The sequence below is a fragment of the Bos mutus genome, chromosome 20 (genome assembly GCF_027580195.1).
Source record: "Bos mutus isolate GX-2022 chromosome 20, NWIPB_WYAK_1.1, whole genome shotgun sequence".
Lineage (NCBI taxonomy): Eukaryota > Metazoa > Chordata > Mammalia > Artiodactyla > Bovidae > Bos > Bos mutus.
The window spans coordinates 1,398,604-1,418,513 of NC_091636.1; the positions used below are offsets into that span (position 1 = coordinate 1,398,604).

The window sequence follows — 19,910 nt, forward strand, 5'->3', positions numbered from 1 at the left end:
AAAAGAGGAAGGCAAAGTTTTGCCAGTGAAATAGGACAGCATGACTGGAGTCTTGATTCCGAACCTGCATGGGGTAGAGTAGGAAAGAGTGCTGTGATCTATTAGTAATGTCTGCCATAAGTTTTGGGTGAGAGCATGGAGAACGCCAATGATTGACACTCCCATTCAAACCTTACACTTCCAGCTGGGTAGTGGCTTAGGTGGAAGCCCTAATTCATGCCTGCCTGAGTTCAGAGTTAAGTCCATCTGGGTTAGTCTCAGCTTTGCCCATGTGAATTCTTGGACCCAAGCTAGTTATTTCTCATGTCTGAGGCTCATCTGGCTTTTGTGAATTGCTTTCTCTGGTTTTCCTTATTGTTCAGAGATGGCATGGCAGTATCTCACATGAAACTATGGAGAATTTAAAGCCAGGCATCCAAAGAGGGTAGAAAGAGCGTTAAAAACATCTGTCACTGATTGAGTATCAGGCATGAACCAAGCTTTCACATGCAGCATTTTCAGTCCTGCCAGAGGTCTGCAAGGAGTCGCTGTCTTCATTGTCCATGGAGGCTCATAAAGTTAAATAATTCATCCTAAAGTGTACCTATCCATGGTGGTAGAGCTAGGATTTCAATCCACCCAGGTCTTCTAACGCCAAAGTTAATATTCTCTAATCCACAAAGAATGGGTATGGGCAAGGTTCCTGGAATGGGTGGTGTGCTCAGAAGTCGCCGTGTGTGCCAGCCCTGTGAACGCTGCTGATAAAGCTGACGGCGGGGTGAGACGGTCAGCATCTGACACTGGTGAGCGGGATGCAGCCCAAATGTGAGTCACGGCCGTTTGGTGACGTTGTGCAGATCCGTTTGACCCACTGTCCTTTAGATTGTGATTCTTCATCGCTCTCCAATTTGATGGTACGAGTGGAAAGATATAAGCAACCCATAATTACAGAGCCTGCTCCCTTGGCTGCTCTGATTGTCACACATGCTAATATAGCCACTAGAGCATCCAGGAAGCAGAGACCTCTGCCTTTTTTGTCTCCAGAACCTGAAACAGTAACTGTCACTTCAATACCTTTCAGCTGGCACAAGAATGAATACTTGCTTCCAGTATTTTATGTTTTAGCATTTATTATGTGTGACACATTGAGCTAAAAGCTTTACATATACTGTTAGCCCATTTGATTTTTTTTTTTTTTTAATAACAAACACCTTATTAGGCAACTACTCTTCTTATCTCTACTTTACAGATGAGGAAATGGAGGCTTAGGGAGATTGAGTAACTTAATCACAGTTAAGAAGTAGCAGGTTACTTGAATCTAGGTTGTATAGTCCAGAGCTTGGGTTCCTAATCACCGAGCAAAGTAAGGTTTCATTAAAGAATTGAATCTTTTGGCAAAATGCTAGGTGGTTAAGCAATAAGCTCCATAACCAGCAGTACAGATGGGCAGATGTCTGGTCTGTAGTCACAAATTCGAGCTATTAAGGAGGCCTCTTTCTTTCCTCCCTTTTCATTGTTAACTGTTGTAAAATATCCAAGAGTCTGAAGCAAGGGAAGAATGTGGTTCATTTTTGGGACGTGGACTGAAGGCTACATGCTGAGCCCGTGGTGGGAGGAGAAGTGAGACTCAAGTGTAATAGCAAGAGCTGGAGTTTCCCCTCTGCTTGTTAATGATTGGAATGCTGTCCCCTTTCCACCATCTACTGAATACTTAGAGGTGATGTTTGGGAATGTGGGATGTATGGAGGATAGGTGAAATTTTGTTCCAAAGGGGCTGCTGGAGTCATACTGATCACTCACATTTTTCATTCAGTCATCACATCAACCTTATAAAGTAGGTGACTTTATTCCCTTCAATCTCCTGATGAAACTGGAGCATAGAGAGTTAATTTCCCCAAGGACAGGCAGATGAAAGAGACCCACTTGGATCTGAACTTGGCCTCTTCCACCAGTCATTTTAAACACTGAGCTCTCTTGCCTCCTGCTAGGCTTCAGGGGCCAGCACAATTCTGGGTTACAGAAAGCATGGAGACATGTGTCTCCCAGAACCTGTTGGTCCCTCATCCCTTGCCTTGATGATAATTCCCAGGATTACCAGCTCTGGTGAAGTCCACCTGAAAGACAGGGGTGAATGTCTGGAGAGAGTAGATGTATTTTCCTCAGGGACAGCTCAGCATCTCTAGGAAGACTGCTTCTTCTGGTCAGCTGTGGTGAATCCCTGTGGCTATGTCTGTCCAGTTTCCAGGGACCTTGACTGTCCATCATTTGACTAAAATAAAAGGATTGTAAATTGGTGGGATGGGAATATTGTCAGAGCTCTTGAATGAGGAAGACATCTAGTGTTCTAATATAACTTTGCATCATTGCAAGATACCTTCTTTTGCACTAGAAGTCTGTCTGCTGGCACCGGTACTGTGCAGTCTTACTCTGTGAAGGAGAGGGAGACAAAGAGAAACAGACCAAGAGAGTGAGGAAGAGAAAGACAGAGGGGGTGGGCAGGACAGAGAATGATAGATGAGGAGTCTGGAAACAGAAGAGAAAGACAGAGGGGGTGGGCAAGACAGAGAATGATAGATGAGGAGTCTGGAAACAGAAGAGAAATCCACTTTGAGTTTGAGGGAGTGCAGCCGTGTGGTTCTGATTTTTGCTGTTATTCCTAAACATTTGTGTGCTCACAGCCCAGGATTATCAGCTCTGGTGAAGTCCTTCTGGATAGCAATCATCACAAGTGTTCTCCTACGACTCCTCTTGGGACAGTAAAATCACTACTGCTTGACTGGGGTCTGGCTCTCTTCTTGAGTGCTATACCTGGCTTCTGGCACAGGGACTTGGAACTGATGATTCATCTGGGAAATTCACTTGGAGCCACATTACAAACTAATTACTGATCTGGAAAATGTTTTCCTGGTGGCCTTTCTTGCAACCCTCATGTATGTGGTGAGAAGGACACTTGAGGCTTTTCAGAAAAAATGGTATCTTCTTTCAAAAGCCGTCCTCTTAGGGCTTCCCTGATGGCTTGGTGGTAAAGAATCCACCTGCCAATGCAGGAGACACAGGTTTGATCCCTAATCGGAGAAGATCCCCCATGTCTCAGAGCAACTAAGCCCATGTGCCGAAACTATTAAGCCTGTGCTCTAGAGCCTGGGAGCCGCAACTAACGAAGCCCTCACACCCTAGAGCCTGTGCTCTGCTCCCAACAAGAGAAGCCACCGCAAGGAGAAGCCCGAGCAGGGGTGGCCACCTCCGACTTGCCGCAACTAGAGAAAAGCCCTGGCAGCAGTGAAGATGCGGCACAGCCAAAATAAACACATACATTTAAAAAAGTTATCCTCTTAATGGGGAGACTTTTCTTCATCTACTTCCTCCCGGAGTTCGGCTTTGTCTCCTCTGTTAGAACTTCCCCAATTGCCAAGGTGGAAGTTTTCCTAAAGCAGAATAGGCAGTAGCGGAGCATACTGGCTAGAAGCCAGTTGGGAAGAATCAGGTACGTATCTTTGCTGTGTGGCTTATTGAAAGTGCAAGTTGCTCAGTTGTGTCCGACTCTTTGCAACTCCATGGACTATACAGTCCATGGAATTCTCCAGGCCAGAATACTGGAGTGGGTAGCCTTTCTTGCCAACCCAGAGATTGAACCCATGTCTCCCACATTGCAGGCAGATTCTTTACCAGCTGAGCCACCAGGGAAGCCCAAGAATACTGGAGTGGGTAGCTTGTCCCTTCTCCAGTGGATCTTGCTGACCCAGGAATCTAACCGGGGTCTCCTGCACTGCGGGCAGATGCTTTACCAGCTGAGCTATCAGGGTGTGGCTTATTAGCTGTATGGATTCTGGCAAGTTATTTTACCTCTCTAGTGGAATGACAGTATCTATTCCTAGAGTAGTTGTAAAAATGAAGTGATATCATGCATGGATAAAGTTTCCACTAATGGCTTGCTACTTTGATTAATATATATTAATCCAAATATATATTCATATACATGTATATATATGCACACATACATGCATAAGAATACCTCTGTTGTGTTTTTCTTAAGTATTATATGTGATATAAGGATATATACTATGAGATGGGGTTTCCCTGGTGGATCAAACAGCAAAGAATCTGCCTGCAGTGTGGGAGATCTGAGTTCGATCTCTGGGTCGGGAAGATCCCCTGGAGAAGGGAATGGCTACCCACTCTAGTATTCTTGCCTGGAGAATTCCAAGGACAGAGGAGCCCAGTGGGCTACGCTCCATGGGGTTGCAGACACGACTGAGTGACTAACGCTTTCGTGTTTTTCCACCGTGAGATGAAAGTGATAATACAACGGCAGTGGTTTATGTGCGATAGTAGTATTAATGAGGGAAAAATACTAACAACAGTGGGACAGCCTGGTTCCCAGGAGGCCAAAGGGTCTAGAAAGCCGGGCTGTTTCTAGTTCCCAGGCCTTAGAGACGTGCAACCAATCAGATCCCCAGTGGGACTTGTGGCTGAGTTCTGCCTCCTGGGAGTGCTCAGTGGCGGCACCTGCGGAACGCACGTGCTGCCACTGCCCTCAGGCGTGTCCGGGCTGTGCGAAGGCAGGTCCCCTGAGGACGGTGACAGCGGACTTGGCAAACTTCCCGCCCCTTTGGGAAAGAACACCACAGGCTCGCCGCTTGTCTGTGAGGCCACCTGGGTCAGATGGACGTTTAATATTCCACAGCTGACTTGATAATACCCTTGGAGTCTCAGGATGGGAACCACTCCGTTTGTTTCACTTTGTCACTAGCCCAGGGCTGGGAGGCTGGGAAGATGGGCTTCTTCTGCAGTAACCCTTGTGCCAGCCTCGTCCAGTTCCTGCTCAGTCACAGCTGAAGCACTGAAGTGTGAGTGTCCACACAGATGCCTGGTGACTGCTGCTCTACAGAATCACTCCAAAGCCCTGGAATGACATGCAGCACCTGAAAGCCAGCAACTTGCTGCAGACACAGAGTCCTGGTTTTCCCTGACTTGCCAAGGATTTCATGTCTGTTTTTGTTCCCTCACTTTGGTCTTAAATATGGCCTTAATCGATGAGCCCACAATATTCTTTGTCCAGGCTCTGGGTAGTGAGGGCTGGCTGATGTCAGAGAATTGAGAAGGGGAAGATACAGCATGCGTACTTTTGGAGGCCGCTGTGTACTGGGCATTACAGTAGGTGCAAGGTATGCTTTAGTTGCCGTCACTGCCCTCTATCATTTGCCCCACGTGAAAATGCTGAGGCTTGGGGAGCGAGGAGACGGCCCTCCGCGTTTGCGGGTGTTGGGCGGAGCACTGGGGATCCCCCTACCTCAGCTCCCTGCGGGTCTGGAGTAAAGGAAGGAACTCTGTTCTGTGTTCCTCAGCCTAAGAGTAAAGGAACGAACAGTTTGTTTGAATGCTTAGACCGGCCTTTATCAGGGCACGTGCCTCAGCATGTGGCATCTCTTTAGGATGAGGAGATTATAAGCTGGCAGCCCGTGGAGAAGTGCAGCCTGCAGGGGTGTTTGATTTGGCTAGAAGTGGTAAAACAAGTGAGCAAGAATGCCTTATTCTTTAGAGTGTGGGTTCCACACACCTGATCACTTCCCACTGGCCTACGCTCTTCTTATTTCACTTCTGTCTGCTGCTTACCCAGCCCTGCAGGCATCTGCTTTTGCTGTATCTTGATGTTTCCTGATACAGATGGCCTGACCAACTAGGCTGGAAGGCACTGTATGTGATAACTGCCTGGAGGAACGTCATAGTGCAACTTAGCATATTAAAATTCAGAGAAGGTCTGCAAAAAAAAAAAAAAAAAAAAAAGTATCAGAACTAAAAAACGCACCTTACTGGCTTATCTTTGCTTAAACCAAACTTTCCCCTAACTGATTGCAAATCCTTTCCCTCCCACAGAATACCTAACATCATCCTATATAGTACAAAGGTGTCCCAATAGAGCCTAGTTTTAGAAACATTTGCTCTGGAATCTTTTTATCTCTTGTCATCTTGATTTGAAAGAATAAAGAGTAAATCTTCAGACATAAAATCCAATAACTATAAAGAAAAGGTCTGACGCATCTGACAACATACAAATTAAAATCCTTCTGTACAATGAAAGATATGATAAACAAAGCTAAAAGAAAGCAACAGTCAACTACAGGGGAAGTAAAAGAAAATTCTTGCAAAATATGTTACTGCAAAGGGGTTAATATTAATGATATATAAAGAATTCCACACCAATAAAAGAAATCACCCAAAAGAAAAAATGGAGAAAGAATACAGGCAAGTAGATAGTAAACATTTGCATATGTGCTCATTCTGTATGTCCAACTCTTTCCAACCCCATGGACTGCAGCCTGCCAGACTCCTCTGTCCATGGAATTTTCCAGGCAATAATACTGGAGGGGGTTGGCATTTCCTTCTCCAGGGAATCTTCCCAGACCAGGGATCAAACATGCATCTCTTGTTTCTCCTCCATTGACAGGTGGCTTCTTTACCACTGTGCTGGTAGTAAGTACAGTTCAATAAATATAGAAAGGATGCCACCTGCACTAGAGCCAGAGAGTTGCAGATAACAGCTGCAAATTATATATCAGGCTGACAAAATTAAACAGACTTGCACACTAGTGTTCGCAAGGTTATAAGTTTAAGGAAATTGATTACTGCTTCTTTCTGAGGCAATATGACAGATTCTTCTAAAACATATATGAATATACATTTGTGTGTACATTTGCCTGTGTGTACATACATCTGATGCACTAGCTCCTCTTCAGCAGTGCATCCATCCCATTGGGATTCTCAAAGACACACAAATGCATGTGTTTAATATTTTCTTGCCACTTATTTTAAGATAAAGAGAAACTAAAGATAGCACGGAAAGTGTGACAGTGAAAGTGTTAGTCACTCAGTCGTGTCTGACTTTTTGTGACCCCATGGATTGTAGCCCACCAGGCTCCTCTGTCCGGAGAATTCTCCAGGCAAGAATACTGGAGTGGGTTGCCATTTCCTTCTCCAGGGGATCTTCCCTACCCAGGTATTGAATCTGGGTCTCCTGCATTGCAGGCAGATTCTTTACTGTCTGAGCCACCAGGGAATTCCAAGAAAGCATGGAGTCCATTAGTAAGGAGGACTTGGTGTACCCACATGAGTCTTGTTACGCAGTGGTGAGAAATGAAGAGTGCACTCTATGAATTGATGGCAGAAATCCTGGTGGTACATGGTTAGCTGCAAAAAGCAAGTTACAGAACTGTGTAATCACACACATCCGCGTGCACAGGCACATGCATGCAACACACACAACACACACACGTTCATGCATAGAAAGCAATCAGGACTCATTGCAATGTTGACTGTGACCCCTTCTGAACTGAGCAGTAGGGATTGGGGCGGAGATGGAGATACAGGACTTCAGGGATAATTTTCATCCTAATACTTGTCTGAATTTTTTCAATAAACATAAGTCTGATGTGCAAAATTCATAAATAACAAGGAGAATAAGCATGAAGGCAAGGAGAGAGAGAGTTGCTATTTGAGTGAGGTGGCGTGTAGCTTGAGGGTTACAGGAGTGGCTCTGTGAGCAGCCTGTCTGTGTTTAAAGTCTGACTCTCCCACTTGCTAACTTTGTGACCTAGTTATCAAATCTTGATGCCCTAGAGGTTCCTGATCTATGAAAATAGTGTGTCCCTTGTAGGAGGAAATAAGGTTTAATAAAATTATCTAACAGCATGGTGTCTTCTCTGAGAACTTTCAGTGGAGCACAGTCATAATGGTTATCCACCTTCACTAAGAAACTCAGCTGTATATGGCTAGGAGGAAGAGTTTATTTAAAAAAATAATTTTCACTGTTTTAATTTTGGTTTAATTGTAAAACAGTGATTGTTGTTGTATTAGTTGCTTAGTCCTGTCTGACTCTTTGCGACCACATGGACTGTAGGCCCTCAGGCTCCTCTGTCCATGGGGATTTCCCAGGCAAGAATACTGGAGTGTGTTGCCATTTCCTTCTCCAAGGCATCTTTCTGACCCAGGGATCGAACACGTGTCTCCTACATTGGCAGGCGGATTCTTTACCACTGAGTCACCAGGGAAGCCCTAAAGGATGATACTTATTGACTACAGAACACTTAGAATATGCAGAAAAAAGAAAATAAAGAAAATGTAAAGTGCATACTCCTACAAGATTTTTAAACATTATGTTCCAAATAGGTGACTTACAACTCTCTTTGTAGAAATTACAGTCTACTCTGTTATTTAGCAAATGGTGCTGCTTTACGAGGCCCTGGGTGTGTTTCCCACCTCTGGATGCATCAGTTACCTCACACAGAAGGAAAAAGTCTAGCCACCGTAACGCGCAGTTTTCCTAATCCAGCTAGTAGATTCGGAAATGTGCCCACAATTGTTCTCAAACTGGCCAAGGAGAGAAATTAGAAATAGAACTCAGTCCATACCATCCTTCCCACCAACAGTACAACTCAAGCACACTGTCTTCTGATGATGATAGAAGTTACCCTTTACACAGCATCCAAAATATGCCTGGCTCTCTGCTGGATGCCTCATTTATATTTTTAATCTTTGCAATCCTGCAAAATAGGCATTATTTCCTCTAGTTTATAGACAAGGAAAAAGAGAAATCGGAGAGGTTAAGTGTTTTGTCCAAAGTCACATGGCTACTAAGGAGTAGAACCAGAATTTGACTGTAAGTGTATATAACTTCCAAATCTATGATTGTTCTACTATACATTTCTAGGCCCTTGAAGACAGAAGAAACTCACATATCTAAGGTTTCAATCTACATATAGAGTTTGAGTCACTGTAGCAGTACCCAGGACGTAGGCTCCTTCTTCCTTGATCTGTGTCCTGTTGCAAAGCATCCTCGCCACCAGGCAGAATTGTTGGCAGAGTCATTGGCCGTGGGCATAACTCATGTTTATTTTATTTTCTACCTAGGTGGCAGCTTTGAAATATATCCCATCTGTCCTCCATGATGTGGAAACCGTCTTTGATGCAAAGTTACTCAGGTGAGAGCTGATGCTGTACTTTCCTGGGCTCTGTGGCCAAGCCAGGGATGCAGAGAGAGGAGGGTTCTTGTGGGGAATTCCAAATGGGCACTCAGCATGGGGAAAGAGGGGCCAGGCGGGCGGAACTTCCTCCGGGACTTCAGTGTGGGATTGTTACATTTTCGTTTGTGTCAGATTTGGGGAAAACTAGCTATAAAATAAGCATATTTTTTGATTGATACCAATGGTAAAGAATTGTATCATTGATATCAATCCTTGGTGGCTTAAAGAATCCGCCTGCAATGAAGGAGACATAGGAGACGTGGATTTGATACCTGGGTCAGGAAGCTCTCCTGGAGGAGGAAATGGCAACCTACTCCAGTATTCTTGCCTGAGAAATCTCATGGATAGGGGAGCCTGGTGGGCTCCAGTCCAGGGGTCAGAGAGGACTGAGCACACGTGCATGCACAATGATATAGAATATGAAACATGTAGGTTAAAAACTTATGTTTAGTGGAAATGTCTCCATTTCACCTGGGCTTGAAGGTTTTGGGGGTTCCAGTCTTTGCCCTGTAAGCCCTGTGATTACAAATAGAGAACCACTGATACATACTTAATGGCATAATGAGATGGGCTCCCCTTCACTTTTTCCTCCTTCACCCCATTCCTTTCATGAGAGGAGCACATTATCTCAATATGCTTATGCCTTTTAGGGGCATCTGAGCCAGATATACCCTCTTCTTCCTTTTCCCATATTCACTTAAGTTGCAAGATAGCATATAGACCATTTAAATTTTTTTTTGGCCATGCTGTGTGGCATGTGGGATCTTATCTCCCTAACCAGGGGTCGAACTCACACTCCCTGCCCTGGAAGGCAGAGTCTTAACCCCTGGACTGCCAGGGAAGTCCCTAAAAACCTTTTATATTAGAATACTTTTAGATTTAGAAAAGAGCTGCAGAGATAGTATATGGAGAATCCCTACATGCTTCTCACTGAGCTCCCCTTGTTGTTCACGTTTAGACAGTGACCATACAGTCACTGAAGCTATGACAGTAACATTGGCGTGACTCTACTCAATGCTCTCCAGACTTTATGCAGCTCTCATCAGCTTTTCCACTGTTCGCATGAAGATGTCTGCTGGCTTCTCACTCTTCTGCTTTCAAGCTGAATGTTGTCCTCTTGGGGAAGCTACCTCTGAATATTGCAAATAAATTCCTCCCTTAACCCCTGTACGTTACAGCTCCCTATCCATTTCATTGCGTATCTGGCCCTGTATTGATTCGCTGGCTTTTGTGTTGTACATTGACCTTCATTAGAATGTAAGTTCCATGCCAACTGGGACCAAATCTGTTTCTGTTCTCTCCCCTCTGCCCTGCACATTGCCTGTCACATATTAAATAGATGCTTAATGAGGATTTGAAAGAAATGAACACAATGAGCTTATTTTGGAAAGCTGACAGGGGTTATAATTTTGTTTCAGTGGCATTTTTATTTTCACTCTCTTTGGAAAAAGCTGTCTTCTTTTTTATATCCCAAACTTGTTCTAATCTACAACTTCTCACAGTTTTTTTTTTTTTTTTTAATTAGGACCTTTTTAAGATATCTAAAGCATTACCAAGTATAAAACATTAGAGAAATAAAATGGTATGGAAATGAAATTAGAACCTGATTTTAAACCCTTGTTTCTTGATCCCTTAACTGTGTAGCATTGGAAAAGTTAATCTTTTTAAACCTTACTTTTCCCACTTGTAAAATTGAGATAAGCACTGGATCTGCCTTATAAACCTGTGATGTTTCCATGGCACAGTGGATGTCAAGTGCAGAACATGTGCCTGAGGTTGAGGTTCTTGATGTTATTTTCCGATTTTCACATCCTTTTGAGTGTTGTTGGTATTAGTATTCAACATCGAGACCAACTATGCATGTTTACTGAAGGCTTATCATGCACGGGGCAGGGGGAGGGGTGGCAAAGGGAGCAAGATGTTGTTTCTGCTTCCACAGCTGACAGGCTGGGGAAGGACTGTGTCAGGAGGTGGCAGGCATTGGTTTAATGACTTCTCCGTGCTCCTGTTTTTCCTGCCCTCAGCCAACTCCTCTATGAATTCTACACGTGCATCCCTCCAGTGAAACTCCAAAAGCAGAAAGTCCAGTCCATGAATGAGATAGTCCAGAGCAATCTCTTTAAAAAGCAAGGTGAGTGTGAAGCATCTTGGCTGGTGGGGGTGCCTGAAACCCCACCTGCCCATCACATGCTACCCAGTTACCAAATGTTTCTTCTCTAAGAACTCCCTTAGTCTGAATGAAGGGGGAGTAGAACGTAGCTGACAACTTAAATATCAGAATCAAAACTAATTTAAAGAAAACATAGGCTGTACTATTTGTTTTTCCTGAGAAGGTTTAATAAGAGGCTAGATTTGGAGTTGTTTTCATATAATTTTTGTTTTCAATTTGGCCCGTGCCATGTGGCATGTGGGATCTTAGTTCCCCATCCAGGGATTAAACCTCTGGCCCCTGCATTGGAAGCACGGAGTCTAAACCTCTGAAACACTAGGAAGTCCAATCTGGAGCTATTTTGCTGTGAGGTTTTTGCTCTACGTGAGAGGAAGTAGGTAAATTTCCAGTTCCTTTGCAGAGGCATCAGTGGCTCTGGGCTGCTGTTGCGTTTGCTTCCTGGGGCACTCGCTGTATGAGCAAGCAAACACGTATATACTGCAGAGTCTCCCTGGTCTCGTGTTATTACTTTCGTAGTAGCGCGTTACACAGCTACTCTGGACGTTGCCTTTCTTCAGGTAACGGTATTTCCTGGAGAGCAGGGAAAGACAGTGGACTTGTGCAGCAGTCGTAGTCAGAACTCACCCAAACTGATCTCTGGTAACCATCAGTCCCCAGCCAGCACCCCCGGCCTTGGGGCTCCCTGTTTTTGAGGCTGATGAGCTGGATGGCCCCACATCCTCCAGCTATGAGTACACAGGGCTTATATGTCAATATTCATGATTTCCTGACACCACTCCTTTTTGTTGGATTGAAAAAGATGACTTTTGAGGGTCAGTTCTGTTTTCTGTACCCTCAGCTCAAGGCTTTCCAATTTCAAGTTCCTTTCTGTTACGCTGGTGTCAGTGATAAAACGAGAAGCAAACTGCAAGGAACAAGAAGTCCTAGAAAGCAGAGGACCACTCATCACCTGTCTGGGATTTATTCAGAGTGAGGCTTGAAGATTTATGTAAATTGCTGGGTAATCACAGAAACATTCAGGAACCACTTCATTGTAAACATTTTTCCCCCTAATGCCTGGTTAACATGGTGCAGCCAAAATTGCTGTCTGAATCCCATCCCATTAAGAGTAGGAGAAAGGCATGGGAAGAAAGATGATCTTGTGATGTTTATTCATGCCTGGAGTTGGCTGACCATTTTGACGATGTGTGACATGGTTTGTTTGTGCAAAGTGGTTTGTGTAGGTGATTGGAAACTAATCTTGCTAAGACTTGTTATATGTCTTGTATTACTGTTTAGTTTTGTTTTTTTTTCAAGTGAGACTTTCTCAGGTTTCACCTTCTGATTTCCATGTCAGAAGGAATCGCCCTCACGCTGAAAGCATTGAAATAAGCCTGCCCCTTCCTGCCCTGGCAGTCCCTTCCTGGATTTCAGGTGGTGTCACTGCGGAGGTGAATCGAGTCCCGTCTGAGGGGCGTGACGAGGGTGACTCTTGCTGCATATGATGCTGCACAGGCAGCAGGGAGCAGAGCCGATCGGCTCCTTTTCATTGTTCGGAGCTGCTGTCGTCAGGACCCCGCTCAGCGTCCAGGCCAGATGGAATGTTAGCGTGGTCCTGGTTTGGGCATGTGGTGTCAGTTCCAGCCTGCCGGGAGTCAGAGTAATTCCTTTACTGGAGCTGCATCTCCTGGGCTGACGGTGGCCCCTGGGGTCAGCATAATCACAGGATGAGTCAGACAGTTGCCGCCCACCAGTCCTGCTGCTCCTCTGAGTTTGAGTCAGTAAAAACCCTCTGATTAATACTAGGTGACAGAAGGCCAGCCCCAGGGTACACAGTTACAAAAGAAATGCAAAATTCTCACCTTTACATACATACAGCGACTGGAAGTAGGTGAACGGAGAGCCCGTTAGGGAGCCGTTTTAGAGAGGCTGCTGTGTATAATTCATCAATCCATCCCTAGCTTAGGTGCGGAAGCAATGTGGTCCTATGCACAGCTTAAGGGTAGCTCCTCTTCCACTGTTTATTTGCTAAGTGAACCCTCTTACAAAGGGATTTCCCTGGTCGTCCAGTGGCTAATACCCCGCCCTCCCAGTGCAGGGCCTGGTTCAGTCCCTGCTCAGGGAACTAGATCCCACGTGCCACTGCTAAGAGATGCGTGCCGCGGCTAAAGACTGTGTGCCTCAACTAAGACCCTGTGCAGCCAGACAAATAAACACATGAATAAATGAATATTGTAAAAGTAATCTGAAAAAGAATAGATATATGTATAATATAGAACTGAGTGACTTTATGTATACCTGAAACTAATACAGGTATAATACAACTAAGCATAGTTGATGGTAAATCAACTGTCCTTCAATTTAAAAAAATAAGCATAAATTAAAACAATAACCCCAAGGGAAACTTCAGCTCAGGCTCCTCTTTAAGTCCTCGAGTTCCAAATGAAAACACTCCGATTGCATATGCACGCACTCACTGGGTGTCTGTGGCTCTTGGGTGAAAGTCTCCTTTATGCCCTGAAATAAGGTGAGTGTGATTCCTTGGCCAGGTCTGAACTAGAGTGAAATCCCTCCTGTTGTCCCCCTGGGAGGTGTCCTGTGCCTCAGAGAAACCGTTTACTTTGAGCCCGCACTTACTTAACTGCCAGATGTGCAGACTGCCTGGAGTGTTGTCGGTGACATTAGCTTGTACTCACAGCCTTGAACGCTTGTATTGACATCAGGACAAGGAGCCAGGAGGCTTTTAAGCACTTTCCAAACTGTTGGCAGACTATCCTATTGGCTTCTCTTCAGGAGGATCCTATGGAAAAGAGGGAGAAGGTTTACTGGTTAAGGGCTCTGGTTCTTGGGTTGGATTCCTGGGTTCAGCCCCTCATCAGCTGGGTGACCGTGGGCAATTTGCTTAACCTCTCTGCTCCTCAGCAAACTCATCTGCAAAATGGGAAAAATGATAGCAATATCTTAGAAGATTGTTATATGGGCTGACGAGACCAACAGTGCATCTAACATGCTTATCAGTGTAACATCTCATACTAAGTGAGCACGGTTATTACTGGTGTTGAGGTTATTATTTCTGCCTCTCCGTTCATTTTTCCAACTTCTCACCTTCAGATTCTTGGCAATAAGGGCATCCCTTCGTAGTTGGTAGTCACATGAAACCCTAAGTTATGTTTCCCTGTTTCGCTGAAAGCTGTATGTTTTTCTGTAGGGTCTGAGAAGCATAGGACTTAATGAATAAAAAGGCCTTGGTGTGTATGCACTTCCTATCCTGGCCTTGAAAGGTTTTCCCAGGTTTTGTCTCATCTCCCTCGAGTGTTTCTGTGCAGGGCCCGGGTGACATGAGCCCAGCGTCACAGGTCCGCGTGAGACGTTTGTGGTTTCTCGCCTCGTTGTTTACCTTGCCGCGGGCCTCAGTGTGGCTACACGGTCTGGGACACCTGACAGTCATCCTCTGTGATGGTTGCTCCTCGTGTGCTCAGTCGCTTAGTCGTGTCTGACTCTTCAGGACCCCATGGACTGTAACCTGCCAGGGCCACTGTCCACGGGATTTCCCAGGCAAGAATACTGGAGTGGGTTGCCATGCCCTTCTCCAGAGGATTTTCCCCACCCAGGGATTAAATCCGAGTCTTCTGCCACCTGAGACGCTCCTTGGGGCTATTTTTAAAAATGCACGGGCAAGTGTGCACACACACCCACACTTTTTAAATCTTCCTTCTTTCATGGAGGCAATTAGCCTCCACTTGTCTCAGCATTTACTTGACCTGTGACCCTGAGTAAATTTCTTACTCCTTTCAAGCCTCAGTTGCCTCATCTGTAAAGTGGGAATAACCAGAGAGTGAGCCTCACTGGGTTGTTGTGCAGCTCAGTGGCATAATGTGACCTGTTATCCTGGGGTGTGAGGGCGTCAGGGGTCACCAGCAGCCAAGGTCTTTCAGGGAGGGGCTCGCCCTGTGCGAATGACTTCAGAATTCAGTGGGAGGAAAACTGGGAAACTGATGGAGACGGATTTCCTGTTGTCTCCAGACTGGCCTGGTGGTGATGAAGGGAGAAAGGATGAATAGGTATGCCCCAAGAAAACTCTGTGGGGAGTCTGCGAGAAAACCAAACCTTCTGTGCCTTTGGAACAGATTTGTCCCTGTGAGAACCTAATCTCTAAGTAATGTGTCTTTTCAGTCTGATGCTAATCAGATGTGCCATCTGCTTCAGTGTAAACTGCTTTGGGATCCACATGGCTGGCTTTCCTCTACTTCCAAAACAAACAGGGACAGGGCGGGGCCAGGAAGATGGAGAGACAGGGAGTGAGACCAGCAGGGAGACAGAGAAAGAGACAGAGATCTCACAGAGACTTGGAAACTTCAAGTGTTTATTTTCAGCGAGTGGGATTTTCTTTGGAAACTTTATTGAGAAGTTGTTCTCTGAACTCAAGCATCCCATTTTTCTTTTATGAAGATGTGGTTTCCTTCTTCCCTCTCTTTATATCTGCGGCCCACAGTACCTGGAGCTGCTTGGACCCCCGTTCACAGTGGGTCTCTTTGTCATGGGATGGGTGGACACCCCCGTCCAGCACCCTGAGAGGGCGGCTGTTTTTTCTAATTACCGCATCACTGCAGCACTGGCTGGAGTGGAGAAAAGTCCTCTCGCTCTAACAGTTATTACTTTGCTTGGTGAACTTATGTAACATCTCTGAGCCTCCGGGTTCCGCATCTGAAAAATGTGAGTAGGAATGTGGACGTTAGAATATGAACTTTTGATTTAGGAAATCCTTGTTTGTGATCCTGGCTTGATGACTTACTAGCTGTGTTCCTTGAACAAGTAACTTCTTTGAGCTTTCATTTCTTTAGCTATGAATTAGGATTATGCATGTTAAACAGCTAGCAGAGTGCCTGACACAGTTGCTGCTTATTTAATAAAGACATCTATTGCATCCACTGTGTGACCGAAATAACCACAAGAATAACAATGACATCAGCAGCATCATAAAGGGAGAGATATATGATCATTCTAGAGCCAGACATCCTGGAATGTGAAGTCAAGTGGGCCTTAGAAAGCATCACTACAATCAAAGCTAGTGGAGGTGATGGAATTCCAGTTGAGCCATTTCAGATCCTAAAAGATGATGCTGTGAAAGTGCTGCACTTGATATGTCAGCAAATTTGGAAAACTCAGCAGTGGCCACAGGACTGGAAAAGATCAGTTTTCATTCCAATCCCAAAGAAAGGCAATGCCAAAGAATGCTCAAACTACTGCACAATTGCACTCATCTCACGCACTAGCAAAGTAATGCTCAAAATTCTCCAAGCCAGGCTTCAGCAATATGTGAACCATGAACTTTCAGATGTTCAAACTGGATTTGGAAAAGGCAGAGGTACCAGATATCAAATTGTTAATATCCATTGGATAATAGAAAAAGCAAGAGAGTTTCAGAAAAACATCTACTTCTGCTTTATTGTCTACGCCAAAGCCTTTGACTGTGTGGATCACAGCAAACTGTGGAAAATTCTTCAAGAGATGACCTTCAGCCCGCCTGAACTGCCCCCTGAGAAATCTGTATGCAGGTCAAGAAGCAACAGTTTGAATGGGACATGGAACAACAGACTGGTTCCAAAGAGGGAAAGGAGTATGTCAAGGCTGTATATTGTCACCCTGCTTATTTAATTTATATGCCGAGTGCAACATGTGAAATGCCAGGCTGGATCTTCATCAAGCTGGAATCAAGATTGCCGGGAGGAATATCAGTAACCTCAGATATGCAGATGACACCACCCTTACAGCAGAAAGTGAAGAAGAACTAAAGAGCCTCTTGATGAAAGTGAAAGCTCAACATTCAGAAAACTAAGATCATGGCATCTGGTCCCATCACTTCATGGCAAATAGATGGGAAAACAATGGAAACAGTAGAGACTTTATTTTGGGGGCTCCAGAATCACTGCAGGTGGTGACCAGTCAGTCCTAAAGGAAATCAGTCCTTATTCAGTGGAAGGAGTGATGCTGAAGCTGAAGCGCCAATACTTTGACCACCTGATGCAAAGAACTGACTCCTTGGAAAAGACCCTGATGCTGGGAAAGATTGAAGGCAGAAGGAGAGGGGGACAACAGAGGATGAGATGGTTGGATGGCATCACCAGCTCAATGGACTTGAATTTGAATAAGCTCCAGGAGTTGGTGATGGACAGGGAAGCCTGATGTGCTGCAGTCCATGGGGGTCACAAAGAGTCGGACACGACTGAGTGACTGAACTGAACTGATATATAATTTGCAATATAAGACATACATTTGTGATTCCATGGACTGTAGCCTGCTAGGCTCCTCTGTCCATAGGATTTTCCAGGCAAGAATACTGGGGTGGGTTGCCATTCCCTTCTCCAGGGCATCTTCCCAACCTAGGGATCAAATCTGCATCTCTTATATCTCCTGCATTGGCAGGCAGGTTCTTTACCTCCGGTATCACCCGGGAAGCCCATATAGGACATAAACATATATTAAATACTTACAATGTCTGGGTTACATAGGTATAATTATCCCCATCTTATAGTGGGCAAACCAAGGCCTAGAGAGTCAAATAATTTTACCCCAGTGAGACCAAGGGTATAACGTATTAACATATTAGTATACTGGGCTATGTGATTCTGAAGTAATAAGTCAGTCTCTAAATATCAATGGCTTATTTCTCTCTTGTGCAAAGTCTGATAAAGGTCATGAAAGTCATAGCCCTTTTGTCCCTTGTGAGGCTATGCCAGTGGTCCCGCTGACCTGTCTGCGACAGGGAGGAGAAGGAGGGAGAAAGCAGAGCCACTCTCAAGAACCTCAACCTGAAGATGACACCCCAAGATCCCACCCACAGTCCTTTGCCCAGAACGCATCCTGTGTTCCCAGCCCAGCTGTGAAGGAATCTGGGAAGTGAAGGGAGGCACATATAGAATCTGATTACTGTCTCTCTGCTGCTCATGGGCAGCAGTGGTAGAGCTGGACTTGGGGCGCAAATCATTTGAATACCAAAGCTCATTTTCTTTCCACCGTACCATGCTTTGTTCTTGTAGTGAATAAACAGGAGATGTGTTCATTTTCGTGTTGAAAATGCTTCATTGTCCATGTTAGAAATAAGTGCCTCCTTGCTCCTCCTGAGAGGTTTTTTTCTTTCTTCCTCACTCTCTGCCCCTGGTCCAAAGGCTGTGCATCTCTCGACGGCTGTGCGTAGGGACCTTTGCCTGAGCAGGAGATGGGACCTCTGATGCCAGTGGTTGCTATGTCACTGCAGGTTTTTAAAGCACAGCTTTCCTTCAGTGACGGGTGGTATAGGCATCCTGCCTGGGACTTGGCATGCCCACATCAGGCTGGGCGCTAAGACTGTTGTGAAGGAAAGGGCTGTATGGAATAAGCCCTCTTCCTCAAGGGGCATGCTCTCGCCTCCTGACTGGCTCCTCATCTTTCCTGGCACCATACATGCCCTTCCACAATTCTTTCCTCCATCAGCACTGCCTGGCATACCTTCTAATACCCATGCCCATTCCCTACTCCCAGCCCTAGATACACTAACTAGTAATTCCACTGATCCCTTTAAGATCTTCAATTTTAGGCACCTGGGTTGTTTTGACTTTTTTAATTTGGAAGAATTTCTACTAAGAACATTTTTGTACATTTTTGGTAAATGTTTGAGAGTCTCTTTGAGGCACATAACTACTAGTAGATTTGCTTGGCCATGTATGGCAGTCACTCAGTCACGTCCAACTCTTTGCGACCCCATGGACTATAGCCCACTAGGCTCCCCCATGGACATGCGACCCCATGGACTATAGCCCAGTAGGCTCCCCCATGGACATGCGACCCCACGGACTATAGCCTACTAGGCTCCTCTGCCCATGGGATTCTCCAGGCAAGAACACTGGAGTGGGTTGCCATTTTCTTCTCTAGCTTGGTCATAGGATATCTGAATATTTAACTTCAGGAGATACTGCTAAACTGTTTTCCATTAATTTACTCTCCCACCAATAATTCATGAAAATTATTATGTGGATCTGGATTCTCTTCAACACTTGATATAGCCCCAATTAAAAAAGCTGCCAATAAAATGGATATAAAATATGTCATCCCTGTTTCGATTTGCAGTTTCTTGATCGCCAATGATGCTGGAAATCTTTCCTTAGCTTCTTTGCCTTTAGTGCTTCATATCTATGCTATGTCTGTCGTGTCTTCTGGCTGTTTTGTGGCAGGGGTGGTTGTATTTTTCTTATTGACTTGCAGGATATCCTATATATTCTTCATACTCACGTTTTGCTGATTTTGTGTATTATGAGAAGCTTCTCCCTGCTTGCAACTTGTCTTTTCACTTAACATTTTTTTCATTTCTTACTCTCAATATCAATTTATCCATCATTTTAATAGTCAAATCTTTTTGTGTCATCTATAAGAAATACTTCTCAGTCCCATTCTGAAAGATTTTCGTTTGTAACTTTTCTAAGAATGTCAGTTTTATTTTGGGTACACAAGCCCTTAATCGATCTAGAGAGCTTGTGTTTTCTGTATGGTGTGAGGTAGAGGTCTGATTCTGTCTTTTTTGCCTTTAGGCCACATAGTGTTCCTCGTTTCACGTGTTGGGCAGTCTTTTCTTTTTCCATGTCAACATGATTTTGCATTTCCAAGACATTGCTCTTCCATGGGGACTTGAGGGCAGGGCTGCTGAAGCCTGCGTTCAATCCTGGTCCACAGTGTGCAGTTTCTCTGTGCTAGTACTGCTTGAGTGTGGAAGCATCAGGAGGGTCAGGAAAAGG

General features: G+C 44.9%; 1 protein-coding gene across 1 annotated transcript in view; it reads left to right on the top strand.

Annotated features, from left to right (window-relative positions):
- Nucleotides 1-19,910, top strand: part of DOCK2 (dedicator of cytokinesis 2) — a 460,175-nt gene that overhangs the window by 119,497 nt on the left and 320,768 nt on the right. The window contains exons 24-25 of the mRNA XM_070357390.1: nucleotides 8,884-8,954; nucleotides 11,021-11,127. Of these exons, the coding sequence (XP_070213491.1) occupies nucleotides 8,884-8,954; nucleotides 11,021-11,127 (178 nt within the window). The remainder of the gene's footprint in view (nucleotides 1-8,883; nucleotides 8,955-11,020; nucleotides 11,128-19,910) is intronic.